This window comes from Xyrauchen texanus, chromosome 36 (genome assembly GCF_025860055.1).
Source record: "Xyrauchen texanus isolate HMW12.3.18 chromosome 36, RBS_HiC_50CHRs, whole genome shotgun sequence".
Classification (NCBI taxonomy): domain Eukaryota; kingdom Metazoa; phylum Chordata; class Actinopteri; order Cypriniformes; family Catostomidae; genus Xyrauchen; species Xyrauchen texanus.
This window is the reverse complement of record NC_068311.1, coordinates 11119348-11146912: the sequence shown is the minus strand read 5'-3', so window position 1 is coordinate 11146912 and position 27565 is coordinate 11119348. Positions and strand designations below refer to the sequence as shown.

General features: G+C 37.7%; 1 protein-coding gene across 2 annotated transcripts; it reads right to left on the bottom strand.

The window, feature by feature from the left end:
* Positions 1–200: 200 nt before the first annotated feature.
* vezf1b (vascular endothelial zinc finger 1b) lies at positions 201–25746 on the bottom strand. 2 transcript variants are annotated; one of them, XM_052106983.1, is made up of 5 exons: positions 25648–25746; positions 5916–6664; positions 5357–5426; positions 5030–5195; positions 201–3896 (listed from the first exon to the last, which is right to left on the bottom strand). In XM_052106983.1, the coding sequence occupies exons 1-5, from the start codon at positions 25678–25680 to the stop codon at positions 3532–3534; spliced, it is 1383 nt and encodes a 460-aa protein (XP_051962943.1). In that variant the 5' UTR covers positions 25681–25746; the 3' UTR covers positions 201–3531. The 2 variants fall into 2 exon arrangements, with proteins under 2 accessions (XP_051962943.1, XP_051962944.1); XM_052106984.1 differs by having other exon boundaries at positions 201–3866.
* Positions 25747–27565: the final 1819 nt, after the last annotated feature.

Sequence of the window (27565 nt, the reverse complement as noted above, 5' to 3'; positions counted from 1 at the left end):
CTCAGTTAACTTAATCGTTGAATCTAAAAAATTTATTTAGGGCGTGGGTTGGGTCATACTTGGCAGGCAATCGATATTTCTGGACATATTTAACACCAATATTACACAAATATGTCAATCTACAATGGCAAAATTCCTTGCAAACAAGCTTCAACAAATCTCACAGGATATCAAAAAGAAATGAGCCAAGCCATACTTAAGTTCTTTTATTTAGACAACCCAAATAAAAAGGCACGTAAAACATTGCGCAATGTGTTTACATAATTATTCTTGACATACATAAAAAAACAAAACAAAAAACAGGAATGTTTTACCTTTATGCTAACCAAAAAAGCCTACTCTTCATATATACAAAATTACCAATGTTAATGTTCTAATACAAAAAGTCTTATAAAAGGTTATTTTAATTGTGTTTTTTCCTTGCGTGTCTATCATAACTACCACGTTCTCTGAGCTAAATGGTTTTGTACAAAGATATACATTCATTGGCCTTCGAATGGGTTTGCCAACTCATCAAAAGGACACAAAAGAAAAGACTGGACAAAGATTTTTAAATCTCCAATCCAAAACTGATGCCTTCCCCCCAATTTAAACAAAAGTGTTCTTTATAAGATACTAACACATAAGGAGTAAATTCATGTCAACAATACTTTATAAGATTAAAAAAAATAACAAATTCATTATTTCTCAAACATGACAACTTGATATTCCATATGCAAAATAGATTCTAAATCTCCACACACATTTGGTAAACAGTTAAACCGCAGTTGGCCGCCCAGGCAGTTTCCATCGCCAAGCGCTGCTAGCCTGGCAGAAAAGACTTGTTTCACTGTGGCATTTTCAGACATGCAGTTCAGGCACGGAAGTGATGCCATTGAGGAAGGACAGACATTTATCAAAGTACAATTCTAAACCTTATTTTCATTTTATGTAGTGTTTTTCAATCACATTCCTCAAATTCCAGTTCTTGAAACTCAGCCAAAATAAGATGCCTAAGGGGCCGTTCACACCCAATGCATTATTGTGAATAAGTGTCTGACTGTTGCGCTGCGTGTTTTTTCAGCATCTCGCATAGTATTGCAGCCTTTGAACTTTTAAAATACTCACTCATCTTGTGACACATTCGTTCAGCTTCTAGCTTTTTAAGTGCAATAATGCATTACGTCTGAACGGGACCATAAGCTAAACAAGGCAACATTTAGAAAAAAATATATTAGGAAATATTGTTCAGGCCATTGAGTGATTTCAGAGTTTACAACCCTACATGTCAGTCCATGTAATACTAACTTAAGACTACAAACTTTTCGCTACCAGGTACAATGGACAACACTGTCATAGTAAGTTGAGAAACACTGGAGTGTCAGTTAATACAAACTAAACTCATTTGGCAATGGTAGCTATGAAATCATTACTTAAAGAATGATCACATTCATCTGGTTTTACTCTGGGTTTGAAAGTCATTCATATCACACAAGCTCACACAACCCTAGATGAGAGGGCAACACATGACAAAATACCTTGCATTAGTTTCCCCATTTAATTACAAAAAGATGGGCAATACAGTTATCTGGCTGGGTGAACATGAGGACTAAGAAAGGCATATTGCTTTAATATCCAAAAGGGAGAGAAAAGCAAAGAGAAAAGCTGCTTTGAAAATATTTCTTCTGGCCTTATCATCATGTCCTTGCCAGGCGTGATACGACAAGTTTCACAAGCAATTTGCATGTCCACACTGAACGTGAAACTTCTGCGTGATGTGCCACAATCACAGCCTATAAGAACATATTTGATGTTTAAATGTACAGTTTTTGGGCCAATGACATTTCACAGTGGGTGGGGCTAACCAGTGAGACACCACTGAGATAAAAACCAAGTGATTGACAAAACATCCTGTCGCTTGCGAGTTGACGTGGTCATGGATGTTAGGACATGGTGTACAAGTTTGCCGTGCCTAAAACCAAAACGAACATCAATGTCCAAGTATTTTGACTCTTTTTGAATTATCGTCAAACAATTATTTGGAGCAGGGATACAGTAAACGATGAGAAACCTGAAATTCAAAGGCAGATTTGGTTTATACTTTGACTGGGGTAAACGAACATGCAACAAAGTTTTTTAACTTTTTACTCCTGTGATGGATGGCCATGTCAGCACCTATAAAGTTCTTGGCAACCTGGCCTCTGAGGTGCATCTCAGTTTTCATCAACAAAGGCAAGAATATGAAGTGTGTTAATTAATAGCATACAAAAAAGTTTTGGAAGAGTGTTATGCATGATGCTATGTACTACAAGAGTAAGTGGGACACCCTCAGCAAAGTTCCTGAGCAAAAGGTCCTTAGGAAAACAGCCCTCATCCATATGAGAAAGAGCAGAGAAGTTATGGTTACAAAACTAAAATGTTCTTAGGATAAAAATAACCTTTCAGTGTTTTGAAGTTGGCCATTAAGTGACCAGGCATCTATATGAATAGGTTTAACAACCAACGCTGAAAATATTTGATCTGAAATAATACTGCCATCAGAATATCACCAAAGAGATTTAATCAGATTGTTACTGTAATGTCCAACCCCTCTAAGCAGAATAATATCCCAGCTATTGAACCAAGAACATAATTATTCTACAATCAGGAATGACCAATACCAAAGATTTGAGTCTGATGAAAAGCATGTAGCTTGAAACGTCACGTCACATTTGTTAATTTCTGTGGTGAGCTCATTAAATTTTTTGGGAGCAACAGACTTTTCTGGAGTTTTTGTGGACATACTTTTTTGGTCATGCACCTGTATTCATTATATTGTTTGGATGTGCATGCTTTCTACGACTTCTAATACCAAAGATTACATATAAAGAATAATAATTATTATAATAATAAAAATAAAATCACAGCTATAGATTAAAAGGCTTCCAATTGAAGAAGGCCTTTTAAAAACTTATACTAAACTTTAGTTTTCCTCATTTCATAGAGTATTGTCTTAACACAAACAAACAAACAAACAAACAAAACATAAAAAAACCCTCTCATCTTCCATTACTGGAACACTGTCCCTTTTGTTGTACATGACTCATTAAAATGCATAAAACTATGAAATACTGATAAGCAAGCAAATGTAACAAAAATAAAATCCTCACAGTTAACATTTGCCAAAGTCCTTGAACCGTTAACACTAACAAATGTACACTATCTGAAGAGGGCAATCTGCTCCGCTTCATATAGCCAAACGGCAAGGATTTTCTGGCACTAGAAAAGTGAAATCACCAAACATACCGCTTCCACTCCATGCAATTACTATTTTTGTCCTCACTAAACTCTAGACAATCTCGATCTGCTTATCCTTTAATCGACCAAAGGAGACACAAAGTGCCAGCTAACTTCCACATGATGTCTGTAATCCTAGATGCTGCAGACTGCCTTCATTGAGACATTCCCTATACTTGCCAGGCTCTTTTTCCTCATAGCTGGAGAGGACTAAACAGGAGACATGAAGTTTACGAGGAAAGGTGGGCTTTTAGGATGCGGAGGCAAGGCTCAATTTTACCATGGTGGGGAGGAAGGCAGGACCTGTGAGAGGAAAGACATGCTATCCATCGAACGCATGGCGATGTTGAGGGGACCGGTGATGTTCATTGACATGGGCGAGGTGATGGCGACAGGGTGGGCGATGTTCATTGGTGCCGTGGCTGGGATGTTGACGGAGGCGATGTTGACTGGAGCAGTGATGGTGACCGGGTGCTGCAGGCCAATGGGGGAGGTGATGTTAACCGTGTTGGTGGTGATGTTCATCTGGGCGGCGATGGTGACGGTGTTGCTAATACTGCCGCGGTTCATGGCCGTAGTGTTGGATGCAGAAGAAGGAGTGACTGGCATGGCTGAAGAAGAGTTGCACACGTTGTTAGAGTCTGGATGAATAAAGTGGGAAATGAGTAATTAAAACGTTTGACTTTAGTTTCAGTTTATTCATCACATTAAATCACCCATAAAGGTTAGGGATTCTGTCATCATTCATCCATTCTCATATGGGACAGTGTACATATTGCGGACAGATGCCCCGGCTAGTGCATGTACCATTAGACCTAGCACTGTATTAGGGATTTTCTGATGCATTGTGATCTTCATTTGAATGATCTCAATATCGATTCGTCAATCCCAAGATCGATCTATAAGCAGCAACCCTCTACAATGTGAGAAAATCACTCAGATTCAACCGAATTTTTCTTTATGCATCTAAAAATGTCAGATTTCACTCACCAATGATTAAGTAGTATAGTGGCGGAGAAGTTTAGAAGTGAGATCCTTTTACTGAGTGTTAGGATTAAAAGTTTTGTTTGACTTTTTCTGTGTAGTGACCAAAGATGAGATACACGCAATCCATTTGTCATTGAATAATGTCTCTTTTAATATAACAAATCACACAAAGCACTAATGGATGCTTCTTATTTCTTAAACTGTGAATCCTCATTTCCTAGCTCCTCTGTCTTTGAGCCTGTGATCTGGAAACTGATCAAAGTCTGCCATCATGAACAACATATAAATTCTATAAATTCACCATGAGGGGGTGAGTACCGAGGATAGAGGAAGCTTCCCAAGGATGCTTGAACAAGGAACCACAAGAGCATTATATGCGGAAGACTTTTTTAGGTTGAAACACAAATTCTCATCCCCTTCATATCTGACACAATGGTTTTATTTCATGTTTCACCTTTGTGGTTTAAATAAACCATAATTGTCACATACTTTAATAGTGATCGAATAGTGATCGAATCGAATCAAATCGAGAGCTTGTGAATCGGAATCAAATCAGGAAATCTGTATCAACACCAAGTCCAACATTGCATCATATATCCTAGCAGGGTTTCTCCTGTCGTGAAATCTTTTGGGGGGCTTGTGCAGGATTGGAACTGCGTGTGCATTGCATGCAGGGTGATTTTGTGTATTGTCTAGTTAATTTTTTTCGCTTTTAGAGATTTGGTGGACCAATAGCAAATGTAGACCAAGAGATGGAGTAAGAGAAGGTAGGTGTGGACTGGCATACCTTTGTTACAGGGGGAGTTGAAGTTGGCCTGCCCGTGGGTTTTGAGGTGGCTAGTGATGTAGGCGGCGCTCAGCATCTTCCCACAGATGTTGCAGGTGATCTTGCCCTCATGCCTTATCATGTGTGAGCGCAGACGGTCTTTGGTAGCGAAGGCTGATGTACAGGCCTGCGTGCAGGAGAGCCCAATTAGTATTGTGTGAACAAACAGTATCCGGTACACGCATGCTTGAGCAACCACTTAAGAGAGAAACAGTTCAACTCTTTAGAAAACGACTTGACAGAGCCAAAAGTAATTTGCAGGAAGGAGAGGGGCATGAATTGTCTTACTGTTACTTGGCATTTAAAGGGTCGTTCTGTGGAGTGCACATGCTTGACATGACAGCTAAGATGATCTGGTCTGTTGGAAAAGTTATACACAATCAAAATTACCTCAGTGTACATTGGACACACATTTTTCATTTCCAGTTTCTGAAGAACAACCATGATATCTTAAGGATCCTAGTTTTCCTGTAATTCTTTCTTTTGTTTGCAAAATCAGAACACAAAATACTTTCATATCTGATCTTGATTTTCCAAGAGCGAATTTCATCATTTGGTAATTTTAGTAAACAATCCTGAAGGACTTCATTAATCTCGCTCGATGCATGCTTTGGCCAAATTGTAGTAATGCAGAAAAACATCCCTGATCATGAGTGCCAATAACCAAATTTTTGCTTCTCATATCCTAAGCCAGAAACCACTTTGCTATAGTCCAGAGGTTACCTTACCTTAAAGACATAGATTATTGCATTTTCTTCCATTTTTAAATATGGAAAACTCCAAAAGTTAGCAAATTTATCTAAACTAGAAAAGCTACCTAAACTCAGCCATGAATTGCTCCACCTACCGAGAGAAGCCCTTCCCACAAACGGAGCAGATATATGGCTTGTGCACGCCGCCGTCATGAGAGCGCACGTGGTAGGTCATACGGTCCTTCCTCTTGAAGCGCTGGTGACAGATGGGGCACTCGAAAGGCTTCTCATCTGAGTGTGAGAGCTTGTGACGATTGAGGTGGTAGACATCGCGGAAGGCTTTACCACACATCTCGCAGCCGTGGTTCTTCTTCACCGGTTTGGGGGGCTTTTTGGGTATGGCTGGCTGTTGCTGAGGCAGGGCCGACATAACACCAATGCCCGTGGATGCCGAGGTGGTGGCCGTGGTGAGGATGCCTGCCACTGTGGACACGTAGGAGGGAATTCCGTTGTTGTCCCGTGGCACAGTGGAAATGAGAGGCACCATGGTGGGCGCCGTGGTTGTCTTCTTGGGCCGTGACACCATCTTAATGCCCGTGTGACAGGACTCGTGCCGCCTCAGGTGGTAGCTGTCTCGAAATGCCTTGTTGCAGTAGCCGCATATGAAGGGGGTTTTTGACTTGGGCTCCTTCTTTACAACCACCGGACCACCGCCGCCACTGCCCCCTCCTCCTCCCCTTCCACCTGCCCCACTGGACATGTTGTCCTTGAGTAGGTCACTGACCGTGGGCTTCTGGTCGAGAGGAATGGGAAGAACAGGCTTTTGATCCAGTGGCTCATTCCCAGAGTTGAGCAGCGGCAGCAGGCTGTTCTGATGCTGGTGGTGGAGGGCTTCATTGGTATGCTAGAAATGAGAAATTGTACATATTAAAAAGTGCTGTAAATTATTTTTTTATTTAAGTGACAAGCAAAAGGCACCTCTATTACATGTCAGATATCCCTGAAATACTGCAAGTGCCATAAAATATCCCACCTGTCTCTGTAATAGCCCTAGTCTTGGTAAAAAGTGGTGAAAAAGATGTCAGAGGATGTGGTCAGATAGTTTATTTAGCCGATCTTAAGACTTTCTGCCTGTCTATAGCCACTTTTCCACTATTGGGCCAGTAAGAGCCAGGGCTTTCAACTGGTCAGTCAGGGCCTATAGCCTCGGACCTCAAGCAGGGAGACCAAAAATCAATCTGCATTTCCACCATCAGGCCAAAAGCCCTGCAGCATTTTTCCAAAACCCACCCTTAATATGGAACCCTGGTGCCAACGTCACACACCCTGCCCATTCCAAAAGCAAGAGGGAGACTAGCTAGCCCTTGAAATGAACATGGATATGTACTGTCTCCCTAATCACAAACCTATACCATTGTGTGCTGGATACACAACTTGGTAAGTTCTGCAACAATATACTTAATAATGTCTTTGTTTCGCCAGATGCTGCCGACCTGACGTTGCACATTTTCATCAGCCCAAATATTCAGAAGAGCCTTGATTTCGTCTACTGACCAGTACTCCATCTTTGACTATCATCCCACCTCAATCCCCAATTGGCTTTCTTTGGCCCCCAAGAAGGCACGATAAATCCCCGGAAGTGGCAGTGGGAACGTGACTGGTCCTGCCATGCACTAACACGCCCTCATTTGGCCTGATAGTGGAAACATGGCTAATCATTGTACGCTTTCACAGGGCAGCCCATACATTGTCCCATAAGTACCAGTATGGTGTCATGCACCCGCAAAATGCTCTCGGTCAGATGGCAAAATGCTCAGGGGAACCTCCTGCCCTCCATCTGCTCCTACAAAATGGTCTCCAAGTGTGTCTATATGTGCGTGTCTTTGCAGTGGAGATTTGAAAGAGGGGGCGAGGCTAATTCAACAGCTAAGTCTGATGGAGCACCCTTAACATGTTTATGGACTTGGTTTAGAGTGCAGTAGAGTGGTTTAGAAGCTTTTAGGGCAAAAAACATACAACACAAATCATAACACAATTAAAGTATGCATTGCATTCTCAGTATTGCCACAAAGGGCACTATGGCAGTCAATGCAAAATGAAAGTTATTGCAGGTAGGGTTGTGCCGATGGACGATGATGGCTGACCAACATCACGATGTAGAGCCACCATCGTGATGCCACGTCCCCTTTTGCGAGTCTTGCTAGTGTGACTCACTAATCCTAGTCTCTTCTATAGTTAACCTAAAAACTTTGCAGGGATTGCTCTGTAAATTAAATTGAGAATATAACTAATGCATATATGCTATTTTAAATAGTGTGGTATATGCCAGAGACGTGACGTGTTAGTCTGTGAAAATACCGTGTCAGGCAGGCTACACAAATATTGATCTTGACATTGTTAGCTTCTTGTCTTTTTTTACATGTCTTACACTGTACATTTAGATTAAAATATTTTATGTTGTAGGCTACAAGAAAATAGCCTTTATTAATTAATTATTAGTAGTTGTAGTGTCTCAGAAAATCTTGCTCATTGTCACAAAGCTCTTGTATACACTGAAGCGGCAGTTTAAGATAAACCCAGACCAGCTGAACGTCAAATAACTTTTGTCTGGTTAATACTTTTAAAGAACAATTTCCTTGGCCATAAATCCATAATGTCAAATCAAATGAAAGAAACAAGGTGAATATGAATAACACACATTTATTAAAACATAGAAGAACAACAAATAAAGAACTAGAAAGCAGGAACAACACTCAGACCGAAACTTCGGCATTAACATTTCACTTATAATTAGCAGCACAATTAACTTCAGCACAGGCTACAAAATAAATTATGTTATTGAAATATTGTAAAGTGGTCATATGAACTACACAAATGAACGTTTAAAAAATAATATGCAAAATCGAATAGCTCCATAACGGATGGCGAAAAATGCGTAAAGAAGTCTAATATCTTTCACCATAGACCATGTTTAAATTTCGATGTTTCTGGCCAGAAATACCAACATATTCACTTTATCTGGTTTTAATAAGCTGCGGATTGGAGTAACTACACTACCCGCTGTGCTGAAGACCCGCTCTGATGGAGTACTGGTAGCACATATGCACAGATATTTCCGTGCTAATCTTGCCATGAACGGAAACCTTTTGTCGTTCGTTTTCCACCAAGTCAGCGGGTCCTCTTCCCCATCAATGGCCATTTCCTGCAGGTACATGGTCATTTCTGCCTCGACCTTTTGCTCATCAATGAGTAAAATAACGAAATTATAGTTTTTAAGTGGAAAATAGTATTTATGTAAAGAGATATATTAAAATAAAAAGTGCACAACTCTTCTTAAGTGAAAGCTTAAACAAAAAATGCTTCACGTGTCGTGCAACCTACTGATAAAGCGCCGACGAGTCATTAGTTGGGTTAGTAAAATAACGAAATAATAATTTTTCATATCATTTTTGAAAATTATATGAAATTATATTAAACCCCCCCACCGACGATATCATCGTCCATCGCGATGTTTTACTGTCAACATCGTCAACTGCCAAATTAGGGGACATCGCCCAACCCTAATTGCAGGTGTTACAAATGTATATTTTCAGTTGATTAATTTGTTTTATTTAAAGCTTTTTGTTGTATTTAAAGCTTTTACTTTGTGTTTATGCTCAAAGTAACACTTTCAGGTAATTTTAACAAGGAACATTTAGAAACTTTTGCCAAACAATTTAAGGAAAATTTAAAACATTTGACCAAATTAGATTACTCACCTTAAATCTCTAAAGCGGAGGCTGCTTCAGCTAAAAAGGGACAAGCTTCATCATTCAGAACTCATTCAGAATATGAATAAATAACATTCAAAAAGTAATCGCTATATTGGATATCGCTATCGGAAACACAATTTTGTTTTATTGTTGCATCCCCATTTTCAATTGTTATGGTGGAACAACAGTTTGAAAAGATTTTTTTTATAGCAATTTTAAAATTAATTCCACACCAACATGTGCCAAATGCCAAAAGTTTTTATAGCCATTTAATGACACAGCAACAGATGTTTTATGGCACAGACATTGAAGGATAACACTATTGACCCCTTCAGTATTAATAGTATAATAACATTGTAATACTGTAGTATTGTAATAGTATAATAGTAGTATAATATACTTTGCATAGTAAAATATTTCTGTCCCAAATTCTTCACATTCACACGTTATTTTAAGCAGCGTTTGAAATTAACTTTTTGGCTCTCTGACCACTGTGAATTGTTCCAAAGTCCAAATAAAAGTGAGATATTTAACTTCCTGTACTACGCTGTAATGTAGAACAATCTGTGTAAAGTTTGTACTGGGTTGCACAAGTTTTATGATCCAGATATAGGAAAGTGCAGAGCGGTTCACTCGCAGAAGGGGGTCTGTGATGGCTCGTGCCACACTACTGCGAAAACCAGGCTTCAAACGCATAACACATAAGACATGCCAGCGTTTCAGAAGAGAACAATTTTTACAGCTTATAAAGCACTGAACGCAAGTTGTACATCATTTAAGTTGCTTTGGTGGACCGGCATTCGCAGTATTTTCAGTGTGGTGAAAAGTCCCCTGAAAACGTCACCTACCAAAGTGGCAAATAAGTACTATGGAGTTACCCGGCTGGGCGGGTGTTAATGTAGCCTGGATTTTAAAGCTGTCATACGAAACCTACGAGCCCTTATTTTGAATGAAGGAAGACCTTTGAGATGTGTGTATTTTAAATTATTTTTTATCTCCTCCTCTGTGTCCCTTTCTTTTACACTGCTTGTATGAGCCTGCAACAAACAAGAACATTTGCCATTACAAGAATGTTTAATTTAAAATGAAACTGGAGCGCTTTGTGTTCACCATAGAAATACCAGTATATTTTTTTGAGTTTGGTGCAAATTATTCTTAAAATTCCCTTATTTGGACAGTAAAATGTAAATGGAATTTGAAGTGCACAAAAAATCTCAAATAACCACAGCAAGACCAAATAACCATTATAAGATGATTATTTAATAATTGCGACAGGACTACCGGTAAATTGAATATCTGTCCCTTCAGGACACACCACTGTGTGTTATACAGACAGTTGTCCTGGTAGGCCCCTTCGGCCAGGAGACAGTCTCACTGGTTACAGTTTATTTTTAAAAGTTTTTACTTGAATTATCCAGTTTATCTCAAGCAACACTTGGTGCTTTATAATTCGCTATACAGCCTGCGATACAATGATCAGATTTTTTTTGTTGTTCCTAGAGTTAAAAAACAAGTAGGCAAGTATGCATTTTGTTTTAAGGCTCCATATGATTGGAACAATCTTCCTCTTTTTATCCGTTCTTTAACTTCACTTACAGCGTTTCGAAGGGCTCTTGGGGAATATCTTCGGAATATTTGTCTTTGTTTCTAGTTTTGTTTGTTTGACCATGGGCTTCATTGGTCATGTGTTTATTAATTCTAAAATTTATTTTTTCTTTTTTTTTCTTTTTGTATTACTCTTAGTCCTTGACCTTGTGCAATGCTAGTCATGTGGTTGTTTCTCTATCATGTTATCTATAGGGATCGTGTTGGGTAGGGTGGGGTTGAGCATTGTGAGCTGGTGTGTGTGTGTTGTTGTGTTTTGTTGTGCGGTTTTTGACCGTGATATTTGCTCTGCTGTTTTGGTTCTTTTTTTGCTTTGATGTATTGGAGGACCCCCTCGAAAACGAGATGCTTCATCTCAAGGGGTTAATCCTCGTAATAAAGATATGTTTATAAATAAAAAAAAGAAATAAATATTTCATAGGCAAGGTTATTGCGCAATAAAACACGATTATGCATTACTTGCCTTGTATGCATGAACTGAATGCCTGAGCTGTGAAAAATGACTGACTGTGATATGAGCAAGTGTTGCTATTGGACAGTATGTGGTTGACCCAACCTCAGCTGAGAGACAGTGTTAGATGTTTAGCAAAAATAGAAACTGTCTCATTTCCAGGGCATCTGTGCAACTAGGAAAGCAAGAGAAGCCCTGATGGGGTCCTAGTAGGGGGATGAGTCAGCTGTTCAGCAAAGTACATTATTACAAATGACATACTGGAGAGAGAGAATGAGGATTTTTTTGTTCAGATATAAGATAACATACACGGTCCATCAAAAGCAACTGACACTATGAAAATAATAATAATAAAATATTCAAAGGTCAAAATGAACTCAACCTCATGTTGTTCCAAGCAAATATGACTTTCTCTTTTCCATGGAACACAATAGGAGATGATAGGCAGAATGTTAGCCTCAGTAACCATTCACATTGATTACATTTGTTTTCCATTATATGAAAGTGAATGGTGACCGAGGCTAAACCTCTGCATAACATCTCCTTTAGTGTTCCACACAAGAAATGCAAGAACTGTCCTTTTAAAAAAGTGAATCCCTTGACTAACAAGAATGTATAGATCATGTCACTAGTAGGGATGGCCGTTTTGATAATTTTGTCTACTTGATTGCTCGAAGTCATTACTTGAGTACTCAGCTGCTGCATTGCATCTCGCTGTCATTCCAGTGTCTTGCATATTCATTATTATGTTATAATGTAGCCGGTTACAAAAAGTAAAATAAATTGCAATCAAAATATAATGCCTCATATTGTCATTAAATTAAGACTCGCTGGCCAACTTACTAAAAGAACACTCAGAAATCGTATTTCTCTGCTCTTCCTACAGGTTACCGTAATAATCTTAATAAGCGCACAACACTGTGTTCATCATGGCTGGCTGAACAGTGTATTTTCATCGTTGTCACTTCCGTGTACCAGAGTACTGGTGCTCATCCCTATTCATAGTAAGAGCAAGATGCAACTGTGCAAAATATCAAGCAGAGATTTCAGCAATTGTGCAAAAGATATTGACATAATAATAATTCCTTACATTTATATAGTAATTTTCTAGGCACTCAAAGTGCTTTACATAGTATGGGGGAATCTCTTCAACCAATCTGGCATGAGGACAAGAATGAGGCAGTATTTCACAATTCATAACTTGTAGTATAATAGTGCAATTCAAAAAGAATATTCTCCATTTTATAAAAACACAGCGGTTTTTAGTTTGCCGTTTAGAATTTCTTTGCTTAAAAAAAAATCATGTTTGGGGCTGAGGATTGAATGAGTGGAGGTTGGCGCTACATAACTTGATCATAATAGGGGGGTGACAGCCCTGAGCATGGGGCCCAAAACAAGAGCAGCTGAAAGACTACATGACTAAAAGCCCCCCCCCCCCCGCACCTGCCTGCATTGTCTCATTGGTCACGGCATCCAGTTGGTGGGGTTGGGTGGGAGTGGCCATTCACAAACACAATTGTACCAGAGAGATATTATAGTAAGGCCTACAGTAACAAGAGCTGCAGACAGGACCTGCCTCCAATGATATCTGTGCAAAATGCTATGTCATATTTAAAAGAATGTTCCAGGTTCAATACAAGATAAACTCAATCGACAGCAATTGTAGCACAATGTTGATAATCTCGTCCCTCCATTATTTAAAAAAGCATAAATGGCAGTTCCAGTGAGGCCAAAAAATGCCTCTAAATGGCATTCACCAAATTAAAAGGAAAAAAATATATGCTTTTTATAAAAATATAAATAAAAAAAAAAAAAACTGCAAACAAGTCCAAGTGTTTTGTATTGTTTTCCATTTAAACATATCCAAAAATCCTAAAAACAAGATACATTTACTTGAGAAACAACATAAGATATTGAGACTTGCTAACAGAGAAAGTCTCTGTTTTTCTGAAAGAGTCAAAAAGCAAGCTTATGTTGCTACAAATTATCTTGTTTTAAGGATTTTTAGATATTTTAAAATATTTTATATTATTTTCAACATTCTCAGATGACAACATTTTCTTCTGCAGTATAGCTCCTAAAGTAAACGTACATTGTTTTAAAGGAGTTTTATATATTTATGTTGGAAAACAAACCATATTATGGGCAAAGACTACCCTCTCTTTTGTTTGCTTTTATCCATCTTTAACTCACAAAAAACAAAATCTCTTCTTATTAGAGCTGCGTTCCTCCGATATTCTTTATGATAAAATACACACCACAACACAAATGCATCCTGCACAGAGTGTGCATCAGCCTCAATCTCTCCCCCTTAGATCGGGTCATTTCAACGACTCGTAGAAGAGGTGCTGACTGCACAGAGAAAAGGCAGTTTTGGGGTTTATGCTTAAATAGACGTCCTGCTTCCTTATTATGTGAACTTTAATAAAGGATGAATTAAAGATATAAAGTCAGGGTTTTTCCTTTAAAGACGCTCTGACATGCAAGTTTTGAAAATAAAAATTATCCCATTTAAGCCATCCTTGGTGTATATGACTTTCTTCATTCAGCCAAACACAATCGGTGTAATATTAAAAAATATCTTTATAAGCTTTATAATGCGAGTGAATGGTACCTTAGATTTTGAAGCCCAAAAAAAGTGCGTCCATCAAAAAACTAACCCATACGGCTGCAGGGGGTTAATACAGGCCTTCTGATATCGCCTTAACCCTCTGGGGTCTGAGGGTGTTTTGGGCCCTGGAGAAGTTTTGAAATGGCTTGACATTTGTGCTATTTTCAGTTGCTTACAAACATATTAATGGCTAAAGTCTGATAATACTGTATTCAGCACAAACTGGACTACAATAATATGTGAGCAACATGTGTGTACATGTTTGTATTTTTGAGAAAATAATATTCATGCATGGTTTTTAAAAAAAAACACAAATTTTAAGTAATTGAAATAAGGTCAAATAACACATTCTAAACATTTATTAGCGTAAATGGATTCCGCTATAACATTTGTGTTTTCCACAATGTGGAAAAATTACATAAAAGAACCATAAAAGTACCAATAAATGCAGTTCATATGACTCATGGATTTTATTCAAAGCCACTTGAGGACATGCGATAGCTCTGGGAATCACAAAAGGATGTGTTTAATACGTAAATATATAATATGCACGTGCAGCATCAGTATGTTATTGAATGGCACTGCTCTGTTTACACACACACACTTGCGGCTATTTTTAGCCCTCATGCGTTGCGCAACATTTGAGCGCTACTCACGAACAACAACTCATATGTAGATGCTCAAAAGTTCAGTTAACTCATTTTATGCATTTAGAACGGTGCCGGAGGTGCAATTTACCAGAATTTGAATAAGAAGCGAATTAAACTACTGTGAACTTGCCTACAAACAGAGACATACAGGACATCCTGGAGAGTTCAGAATGTCAAATTAAAAACCAGAGGGTTTTAACGTTAAAAGGTACACGATTGAAATGTATTACTGTTGTATTTAAAATTCTAAAAGTCAATAATAATAATAATAATAATATATTATAATAATAATCATAATTAGTGTTGTCACGGTACCAAAATTTCAGTAGTCGGTACCAATACCAGTGAAATTTCACGGTACTCGATACCATTTTTAGTACCAAAGCAAAAACATGTTACTAAACAACACTCTTTTATTAACAAATAAATTTTTCTTCACGATAAGAAATGCACAGTGACATATATTACGAGTAAATAAGTCGCGAGCAATCGCGTTATAACCTAGCTGCATTAAGTGTGTGCGCTCGAGGGATGGGCGTCCCAGAGGCAAAGTCTCTCTCAGCCGGGTGCAGTTTGAATCTCTCCCCCTTAGATCGGGAAATTCGCGCAACTCATTGAAGAGGCGCTTACCACACAGGGAAATGCCAGTTTCTGAGTTTTAAGTTATTAACATGACCTGCTTCTGTATTATTTGAACTTTAATAAAGTTATAACACATTAAATATAACTGCATTTGTAATGCCAGGAAGCTCCGGCTCCGCTTATTCCACAACGAGACTGCTTCTGAACTTACTTTTTTTATAATTCCCTAATACTTTGGGATCTACATAAAATAAACTGTGAAAGTTTAGAGTGCATCTGGACTGTGATCTGTGTAATTCTTCTCCTCCATCAGGCGTGAACTGCAGTGCTGCTCACGCGTCATTACAGTTTAATATGATTTCATTTGTTAATTTTCTTTTATGTGATTTTTCTCATAATTTTTTTATTTTCGACATCGTTGATAACGTCGACTAATCGTTTCAGCCCTAATGCAAATGATAATATGATTTTACACTAACCTGCTTTGGTTGCTTGAATTAATCCAGGTGTCTTGTCTTTCAGGTGCTTTATTAAGTTTGTGTTTCCTCCTTTCGTCAGAAAATTGTGAAAGCAGCGTTTACAAATAGGTTTTTGCTGATCTATGCGTTTCCCTTTTCATCAGCCTCAAATACATAGAATTTCCAAACCTGGCTTTTTTCACTTTTTTTGTTGTGAGCGTTCTCGACTCTGCATGGGTACCTTCAGAAATTCTGGTATCGTAAAAAAAAATTTGTTTCAGTACCGATTTTTGACAACAATAATAATAATTATGTTTTATTATTTTTATTATTATTTGTTTACAATTTATAATATTTCAGTTTAATGGGTTCCAAAAAATAACTGTGAATGAAAAGTGGACATGTCTAACAAATAAAAAGAGATCTGAATCCTTTAAAGTCCAGATGCAAGTTAAACTGCCTTCTTTTCTACTGAACACTTAGACTGGAATTACTATTAATATTGCTGCAACATTATCCAGCAGACTAGTTAACAATAAAGTTTTTCTAAATAGTTTGTATATTTATATTGAAATAATGTGTAGTTTAAAGTTTGTGTTTCTTCACATATAATTACCATCACTCAGTGAGGTATAGATTTGCTAAACTGATTATAAAAAAAAAAACTAAAAAACAATAACACTGGTATCGGATCGTTATCGGCTGATACTGAGATTTCAGATATCGGAAGAGAAAAAGAGGTATAGGTACAGAGGATCTCTAGAGACTGTTGTGTGTGAAAATCCCAGATCAGCAGTTACAGAAATACTCAAACCAACAACAATCATGCCATGGTCGAAATCACTGAGATCACATTTCCCCCCCATTCTGATCGTTGATGTAAAAATTAACTGAAGCTCCTGACCTGTATCCGTATCTAAATGTTTGGATTTGGGGAGGTGGTTAAATATCACTTTGTTATTTTAATGCTTTTTTAGTTTAGTTTAAAGTGCAATTTGAATTTAGAAATGTCTTTTGTTTACTTTTTTGTTTCAATTACTGAATACATTTTTTAAAGCAAAATCAACAAAGTGAAAAAAATTAAATGTACGTAACCAATTATTTGTTACGTACATTCAATTGCTACAGTGGAAAAATAAATCCTAACCATGCCAACTGGCCCGGATCAGAGTACAACGGCATGGTTTTGCATCGAGAAACGTTCTGTCCGATAGTGGAACATCGGCTATAGTGTAATTTAGGGCAGCACAATTAATCGTATTTTAATCGCAACCATGATTTCTGCCTCAGTGCCTCCCTTGGTTAATTAAACATAATCGTCTATGATATTAGTGAGCTCGAAAACAGAAGGTGTCAGCCAGGTAAAGCTGCAAATTGTTGTGCATTTTCATTTTAGGCTGTGTCTACGGATGATGGACCAAATCACAAGCTCTTTCCTAGTCCATTTTCACCTCACCTGACCAATCTCACTCTCTTCAGAAGTTCGCTACTGCCCAATCGCGCTTTCTCTTTCAAGCACATGCTCAAATACAGAACCGCACAGCAGATGTTTGGGAGTCTCAAATGTGCGGCGCACAAGGATAATGATATGGTGTTCTGAGCTCAATGCACATGAAACTAATTCCATCTCGTGCTGTGATATTGTATGTTTTATACAGAACAGCTGTGTTCAGAGTTTGGATCGTGCACGTCGCTAACGTGCACTGACAGGGTTATTTTATAGCGCTACGCATTTACCTCAGTTGCACATTTGCCTAATTCTAAATATATTTGGCCATAACAAGTGTGTAACAAATCTAAAGTAACCCCATGGCACCGGGGTGGTGTGAGCATAGAAGAGACGAGAGTATTTCTCCATGTATGTAAGGAGCACAAAACACCACTGTCACCTCTGCTGGTAACACACAGAAACAACACTGTCTTCATTCAAAATAAAAGGCTTGATAAAATAATTAAGCTTCCATCAAAATAGACGCTTGAGACTGTATAGCAATTCCGCACGCTCAATTATTACAGAAATATATTACTATTAGCCTATATATTACTGTAGGGTATGAGGATATAATAATGTTAATAATAATAATTTAAAGAATGGATCTTAAGAGGATGCAAGTGCAAACACCAGAGTAACTGTTTCTAATTGCAGTAAAGAATGAGCCTTGATTTTGGTCAAAAGGAATAATGTACAAGTTTGCAGTTCTAACAACTTGTTTAAAATTAGAGTTACTGTTTAATGTAACTATGTTTTTGTTCTTTTAGAATCAAGATCTAAGCAGTGGCAACAGTATTTGTTCAAATTGTGCAGCCCTGTAATAAAAAAAAAAGTGTACTTGAACATTTATAGACTGTCCCCATTCACAAGGGCTGGGTATTGATACAGATTTCCCAATATGATTTGAACTGTATATACTAGTTGTATTTTATTATTTTGGTCTCATTTTAGATAAAAAAAATCCATTAATTAAATCAATAAATATAATATTATACTGCATATTTAAAGTTTTAAACTTTTTTTTTTTTTTTTTTAAATGGCATAATTTGTACTAGGCCTATATACAGGTATTTACAATGATTTGTTGAACATGTGCTAAAAACCAGTGCTACCTCTTAAGAAAAGCAGCATTTCTGTAAAAAGCATCCGTTAATGAGCACACATTAAGGAGAGAGACTTGAATGGCTTTACCTCACTTACTGTATAGAACAGAAAGAGTATTAAAAGAGACATTATTCAATGACAAATGGGTTGCATGGATCTAGTCTTTGGACAAACACATTACACGGAACAACTTTTACGCTCAACACACGAGAAAGGATCTCGCTGCTGAATACTTCACCACTATACTACACATTCACTGGTTGAGTGATATCTTAACATTTACCAGCCAGTTGTCAAATATATACATTTTAGTTGCAAAGTGAGAAATTTGGCTGCAAATGCGAGTGATTTCCTCTCATTGTAGCAGCATAGAGTAAAAGATTCAGCTTAACTTGTAATGAACCTGGAACATTCCTTAAGTTTATAGGCTACATTAGAAAAAGAAAAGATTTGCCATTGCAATCATGCTCACAACAGACATATCTGTGAGTGGTTACAAGCTTAATTACCGCAAAAAACATATTGTAAATAAACTATTTAGTAGACCTACATGGAATCCTATAATTGACACTTTTCCCGAATAGTCAATTGCAGCAGCTGGAATTTGAAACTCTGATTTTTTTTATTTCTATTAAGCATGCAGACCTTGTATACATGTACTACAACAACATCAATAAGTCTGGTTTATGTGTTTTATTCAATGGTCTTTAAGGCCTCATAGGTGGTCTTTGTGGGCTTGATTAGGTGACCTCTCTCTACAAATGTGTAATTAGACAGAATACAGTTACATTGAGATAACTAAACCTGGAGAAGCACACATTATCTGCTGGTCTACTGTTTGTATTGGATGTACCATTAGAAACCGCTCTCTGCAAGTGTGTGTATATTTGTATTTGGATGAATACAAGATTGCCAAGCAGCCAGATAAGCACTCAAACCATGACAGTGAAAGAACAGCCTGCTGAGTCTCATGCTGCTTTAATGATTTTGATACAAATTCACACTGAAGGCTGAGGTCACTCCAACATTAATAACATGGAGGCAGTGAAGGGCACAGAAACTAACAGAAAATACCAAGAAAAGCAAGAGCACTTCAAATTGCAGAATCATATCTGAGAAGCATGCCTAAAACCAAAATGAAACCTCAAGCAAACTGCATTCATTTAAAATGCGATGCTACAGTCAACCTACATTTGATGACAGGTCACAGTGAATATAGGATAATCCGCATTGTGTGAACATGCTTAATATGAAGAAAAAATGAAAAGAAAAAAGGAATCCACTATATGATGTCTTTATAAAATCTCTGATATGCTGTAAAAATCTCATGTAAAAGACATTGTGATAGGTGGAGATAACAGATGCATGGTTGAATCTGTAAAAGCTTATTATAGGTTCCACTGCCCAAAAGTGTCAGAAAATACATAAACCAAAAACAATACCAAAATGAAACATCTTTAACATCAAAACCAACATATCTTCACATGTAACCTGTCAAAAAGATGACAAAATGGAAATGGCAAATGGAACTCCTCCACTCCAAAGAGAAAACCCTGTGAATCAGTCATCTTGTTTGCCACATTCGGAGATGCCTGTTGGGAGCTGGACAAAGCTTCGATCATAAATAACCTCCGAAGCCTGCAAAACACTGAGTAGTGAAGCGCAAGCCAGCGCTAGACATCCTAGTCACCAATTAGCAGACTGCAGTCTGGGACAGGACCCCAGATTGGTTTCATCAGGACCACGAGGCATCGTGACAATGGTTGCCCCATCTTAAAATTTCTACAGTTTAAGTGAGCAACGTGTCAAAATTAGGGAGCTGTACACACCATGCTAATTAATATTTTTCTCTACCGCTGAACATGCTTCATTCCTGCGAGTGGCGTCTCTCTCTCCCTGCAATAGACATAAGGTCCTGCATAAACCCTGATAAGTAGAGTTGCAGGCGTGGTTATTTTAACAACAGTAGCAGGAGGGGGACTGGGTAGCTCAGCCAGTATTGATGCTGACTACCACCCCTGGAGTCACGAGTTTGAATCCAGGAAGTTCTGAGTGACTCCAGCCAGGTCTACTAAGCAACCAAACTGGCCCGGCTGCTAGGGAGGGTAGATTAACATGGGGTAACCTCCTCGTGGTCGCGATTAGTGGTTCTTGCTCTCTCAATGGGGTGCGTGGTTGTCCTCCACCACCCAGACTGAGGTGAGTAACCCTACCACCATGAGGGCCTAGTAAGTAGTGTGAATTGGGCATTCCAAATTGGGAGAAAAGGGGATACATTTAAAAAAAAAAAAAAAAAACAACAGTAGTGGAGACACAGTGAGCAGCAATATAGATGGATATTAGCATCTTTTGCCTAAACACACTGAAGAAAACTGTCTGATACAGTTGAAGTCATAAGTTTACAAACACTTAGGTTGAAGTCATTAAAACTCCACATATTTCATATTAGCAAACTATAGATTTGGAAAGACGTTTAGGACATCTACTTTGTGCATGACAAGTAATTTTTCCAACAATTGTTTACAGACAGATTAATTAACTTTTAATGGACCTTTTCACAATTCCAGTGGGTCAGATGTTTATGTACACCAAGTTAACTGTGCCTTTAAGTAGCTTGGAAAATTCTAGAAAATTATGTCAAGCCTTTAAACAATTAGCCTCTGACAGGGGTATTGAATTGGAGGTGTACCTGTGGATGTATTTTATGGCTTACCTTCAAACTCAGTGCCTCTTTGCTTGACATCATGGGAAAATCAAAAGATATCAGCAAAGACCTCAGACAAAAAATTGTGGACCTCCAGAAGTCTGGTTCATCCTTTTTATTTAGACCTACAGCCCATATACAGTGAGGAAAATAAGTATTTGAACACCCTGCTATTTTGCAAGTTCTCCCACTTGGAAATCATGGAGGGGTCTGAAATTGTCATCGTAGGTGCATGTCCACTGTGAGAGACATAATCTAAAAAAAAAAATCCAGAAATCACAATATATGATTTTTTAACTATTTATTTGTATGATACAGCTGCAAATAAGTATTTGAACACCTGTCTATCAGCTAGAATTCTGACCCTCAAAGACCTGTTAGTCTGCCTTTAAAATGTCCACCTCCACTCCATTTATTATCCTAAATTAGATGCACCTGTTTGAGGTCGTTAGCTGCATAAAGACACCTGTCCACCCCATACAATCAGTAAGAATCCAACTACTAACATGGCCAAGACCAAAGAGCTGTCCAAAGACACTAGAGACAAAATTGTACACCTCCACAAGGCTGGAAAGGGCTACAGGGAAATTGCCAAGCAGCTTGGTGAAAAAAGGTCCACTGTTGGAGCAATCATTAGAAAATGGAAGAAGCTAAACATGACTGTCAATCTTCCTCGTACTGGGGCTCCATGCAAGATCTCACCTCGTGGGGTCTCAATGATCCTAAGAAAGGTGAGAAATCAGCCCAGAACTACACGGGAGGAGCTGGTCAATGACCTGAAAAGAGCTGGGACCACCGTTTCCAAGGTTACTGTTGGTAATACACTAAGACGTCATGGTTTGAAATCATGCATGGCACGGAAGGTTCCCCTGCTTAAACCAGCACATGTCAAGGCCCGTCTTAAGTTTGCCAATGACCATTTGGATGATCCAGAGGAGTCATGGGAGAAAGTCATGTGGTCAGATGAGACCAAAATAGAACTTTTTGGTCATAATTCCACTAACCTTGTTTGGAAGAAGAAGAATGATGAGTACCATCCCAAGAACACCATCCCTACTGTGAAGCATGGGGGTGGTAGCATCATGCTTTGGGGGTGTTTTTCTGCACATGGGACAGGGCTGACTGCACTGTATTAAGGAGAGGATGACTGGGGCCATGTATTGCGAGATTTGGGGAACAACCTCCTTCCCTCAGTTAGAGCATTGAAGATGGGTCGAGGCTGGGTCTTCCAACATGACAAATACCCGAAGCACACAGCCAGGATAACCAAGGAGTGGCTCTGTAAGAAGCATATCAAGGTTCTGGCGTGGCCTAGCCAGTCTCTAGACCTAAACCCAATAGAGAATCTTTGGAGGGAGCTCAAACTCCGTGTTTCTCAGCGACAGCCCAGAAACCTGACTGATCTAGAGAAGATCTGTGCGGAGGAGTGGGCCAAAATCCCTCCTGCAGTGTGTGCAAACCTGGTGAAAAACTACAGGAAACGTTTGACCTCTGTAATTGCAAACAAAGGCTACTGTACCAAATATTAACATTGATTTTCTCAGGTGTTCAAATACTTATTTGCAGCTGTATCATACAAATAAATAGTTAAAAAATCATACATTGTGATTTCTGGATTTTTTTTTTTAGATTATGTCTCTCACAGTGGACATGCACCTACGATGACAATTTCAGACCCCTCCATGATTTCTAAGTGGGAGAACTTGCAAAATAGCAGGGTGTTCAAATACTTATTTTCCTCACTGTATCTATATCAAACAGTATTTTTATGCTGCACTGTTATGTAAAATGTTTATTTGTTAGAGTAGATTGTCACTTTAAGGAATATATAAAAATGGACCATTCAGACTTACATTTTATACATTTTCTTTCAGGGGACATCCCTGAACCCAAATAAAGTATTTTTGGATCAATCAAAAGGTCTCCTATTTCCCATACATAGGTATGTATTCTGAATGTAAAAAATATTCAAACACAAAAACAGGACTGTTATTATTCAGCTTAAAAAACTGTTGACCTTATCTTTTAATATTCAAATCCAATTGCCCCCGACTGATGTATCTATTTGTAGAAAAAAAAATCACTTAGACCACAACACTTTGGCTGCTCTGGGCCCCCCAATGTCCTCATCCCCGCACAGTTTTGAAGAGATGATGTGAAAGTAAAAAAAAAAATTAAAATCCTAAACTAAGTACTATTGCTGCAAACATGAAGTTATAATAACAATTTAACACACACACACACACACACACACACACACACACACACACACACACACACACACACACACACACACACACATGTATGTGTGTTTCATAGCCATACTGACTAATGACACCAATTAAGTTATTATTATCAGGACATTTGCTGGGAAGGAAAAGGGGAGATCGGACCTCTTGAAAATTTAACTGAATACCCCTGCGCTAGACTGTCATTTCATTAGATCATCACATGGATGGAATCAAGCAGAACAATTAAGCACATTTTTTTTTTACACCAGCTTTTATGGGTCTATACACCAAATACCTGATATATTGATTATAAAGCTAATCAAAGTTTGAGGTGTAAAAGTTTTGTGGCCAAAACCATATTATGGTGTTTTAAGACATTTAAGTCTTTACAAGAATTAAACAAGGGGTGTCAATCCCCTAAATGGTCAGTAAACCCTGACAAGGTCCAGAGTAGTCAGTATGTTTAAGCTCATCTATGTATTTTGGGTTATGACCAGTGTAGGAAAGATGTCACAGGATGGCAGGATTTTAGTAGTGAAACAAGCATAGTGTGGTCAAGAAATTAGCAGTCAATGAATCAGGCAACAATTAATCTATGCTCAAACAAACATTAAAACTGATGCTGAAGCTTATGCTAAACAACAATTAGACCTAAGATTTATTCTTGATCAATTTCCAAGATCACAAATTTACATTTGTATCCTAATTAGCCTATTTGAACCTCGCTAAAAACAAAAGTTAGGTATGACGATGCAAATACGCCGAGGTTGATGCAAGCCTACCTGTGAACAGTCAAATCACAACAACTTTCTGGACACTGTCTGCTTCTCTTCTTCAATTTTAAAAGCAAATATATTTAGGCAACTTTTATGGAACAAAGCCTAGAGTGCCTCAAATGTTTTTTCTCCCAAGGGAAAAGATAGACAAAAAAAGCAACATTAAGTCACTACTTCCCTATACCCCCAAGAAAAAGCAGAGCAGTAAAGAACTTAAAGCAACATTCCAGGTTCAAAACAAGTTAAGGTCAATCGGCAGCATTTGTGGCACAGTGATGATTACCACAAAAATGTATTCCAACTTTTCTAAATAAATAAATATCTGGGTTACTGTGGGGCACATACAATAAAGTGAATGGGGCCAATCTGCAAACATTAAAATACTCAGTTTCAAAAATAAAGCCGCAAAATGTAAACAACATGCATGTTAACATGATTTTAGTGTGACCTTTTTGTATAAAGTTATACTCAATTTTACAACATTGCTGCCATGACGACATAGCTTCGCAAACACTAAAACCCTAAAATGACTGTAAAAACTTTACAACTCCAATAATACATGGGCTTTAACAGAAGAATCAATGTGTGTTTTTAGATAATTATAAGCTTCACATTTCTGTTTAAACTTCAAAAATAGGCCCCATTCACTTCCATTGTAAACGCCTCAATCTAACCATGATTTTTGCTTTCTTTTTTTTAAAAGATATATATTTATATATATTATTTTTGGTTTGTTTTTACTTTTCACTACAATTCAAACTCAATGCGTCTCGAAACCTTAGGAGACTAGACAGCATTTTAGACAAATTATAAGCCTGTTCGAACATTTCAATCGAACAGTCGAATGTTACCATTGTACCCCTAAATGTTGACCAGGTAGGCAATGTTACTAGGGTTTGAAACTACCTCCATGTTCCCTCCAATAAAATAAGAGAGTTGTGTTAACAATAAGAATGAAGAAAAGGAACAAAAACGAATGGAATATCAATAAAACAGCAAGAAAGAACACCTTGTGTTCCAACCAGCTTGAGTTCCAAGCTGCACTCAAAATACACACAAACATCGTGTTTTTTATTTTCTACGTAGACATGGACGCTGCGTCTGGCCAAAACAACCAAATTGTGTCATAACAAAATCAATGAGTACATAAGTCTAAGTCTTACGCAGCCTGATAAAGTGTTTAACTCGAGCTAAAAAGCAAAGAATCATATAAAAAGAGTGTAAATAGAAAAGAGGAGGGAAAAGAGGGAAAGAAATCCCTTGTACGTTTCCCTCATAGTTCACAGCTGGAAATCTGAGAGAGATGCAGCATTAGCGGCTAATGTGAGCTAGCTTAGCTACCATTGTTTTTACTGCTTTCAAATTGCGCTTTAAAACTTCAAATCTGCGCTGCTCGGGTTGTCTTTAAACGTCCCGATCGATTTCCTGTTTTTACCCGCACGTTTGAGAATTATTTCAACGGTTGGCTTACCTGAAATAAAAATGAACTCCAGCTCGGCTCCATTGCAACCCTTAAAAAAAATCTGCAGGAAACCTACAAGAAATCTACAACAAAGCAGCTAAACATGGCAGCTGCAACAACTTCCTGTAACCCCGAGGGCTAAACCATTTCATCTGAAATCCGTGCTGCTGCTGCTGAGATTCTGCAAGCTCACTCCATCTAAGCACAGTACTCACAGACACTTACACAAACACTTTAACGCAATGATAAAATAAATATTAAAATATATATTTCTTATAACAATAAACGACTTTGTACATCAACATCAGATAATTAAATATAATCTATATAGTTTAGGTACAAAGTAAAAAACTGATTTTGAGTAGGAGTAATGAAACTTTTAAAAACATAGTTAAACTTTTATTTATTTATGTTTTTTTTTTCTTGTTTGTTTATATATATATCTCACTGGTGGTCAAAAGTTTGGAATAATGTACAGATTTTGATCTTATGGAAAGAAATTGGTACTTTTATTCACCAAAGTGGCATTCAACTGATCACAATATATAGACAGGATGCTAATAACATGAAAAATTACTATTAAAATAAATAAAAAAAAAAAAATATATATATATATATATATATATATATATATATATATATATATATATATATATATATATATATATATATATATTAACTATTTCAAAGATATCTTGTAAAAAAATCCTCCATGTGCAGCAATGACAGCTTTGAAGATCCTTGGCATTCTAGCTGTCAGTTTGTTCAGATACTCAGGTGAAATTTCACCCCACACTTCGTGTAACACTAGCCATAGATGTGGCTGTCTTGTCGGGCACTTTACAGTCTAGCTGATCCCACAAAAGCTCAATGCAGTTAAGATCCGTAACACTCTTTTCCAATTATCTGTTGTCCAATATCTGTGTTTCTTTGCCCATTATAACCTTTTCTTTTTGTTTTTCTGTTTCAAAAGTGGCTTTTTCTTTGCAATTCTTCCCATAAGGCCTGCACCCCGAGTCTTCTCTTTACTGTTGTACATGAAACTGGTGTTGAGTGGGTAGAATTCAATGAAGCTGTCAGCTGAGGACATGCAAGGCGTCTGTTTCTCAAACTATAGACTCTGATGTACTTATCCTCTTGTTTAGTTGTTCATCTGGACTTCCACATCTCTTTCTGTCCTGACTGTAGTGTACACCTTTGTATAAAATATTCAGTTTTTTTGCAATTTCAAGCATTGTATAGCCTTCATTCCTCAAAACAATGGTTGACTGATGAGTTTCTAGAGAAAGCTGTTTCTTTTTTGCTTTCAGCTGTTTGATATAATGGCAAGTGATTTTCTAGTATTAATTTAGCAATTTAGTAGGATTACTCAAGGATAAAGTGTTGGAGTGATGGCTGCTGGAAATGGGGCGTATCTACAGTTTATAGTTTTTTCAAATAGTGATGGTGCTGTTTTTCACATGCAGTGACAGGACAGTGATGTCCTGACTATACTTTGTGATCAGTGGAATGCCTATCTATCTATCTATCTATCTATCTATCTATCTATCTATCTATACTCTATTTATACTTGTGTTCATCGAGTATAAACTTATCTCAAAGCTCAGACCATCAGCTAGCCTTCGGACTCTGTGATTTCTACATCAAATTGTCATGTTAGCTAAGGAGTATTGATAGCCATACGTATGACTCGATGTGCTACCACTAATCCCATGAGTGAGGAATGGTGGCTCATGGTCAAATCAATTTAATATTGCTCTCAATGATTATTAGTTTAGCTGTTTTTAACAGAAATGTGAAATGATGTGTAGTGTGTTTGTAATAGGGTTGCGATCCGCATATATTATGAGGGACACAGTTACCTAACTATAACTTAAGATGAGAAATTTAAGTTAAATGTAATACATAAGTACTGAATTAAAATGGA

Coding starts and splice junctions, on each gene's coding strand:
- vezf1b (XM_052106983.1), bottom strand. CDS start 25,680: ATGGAGCCGAGCTGGAGTTCATTTTTATTTCAG. Junction 6,665..25,647: donor GGAGTTCATTTTTATTTCAG/GTAAGCCAACCG, acceptor TCTCATTTCTAG/CATACCAATGAAGCCCTCCA. Junction 3,897..5,029: donor CAACTCCCCCTGTAACAAAG/GTATGCCAGTCC, acceptor TTATTCATCCAG/ACTCTAACAACGTGTGCAAC.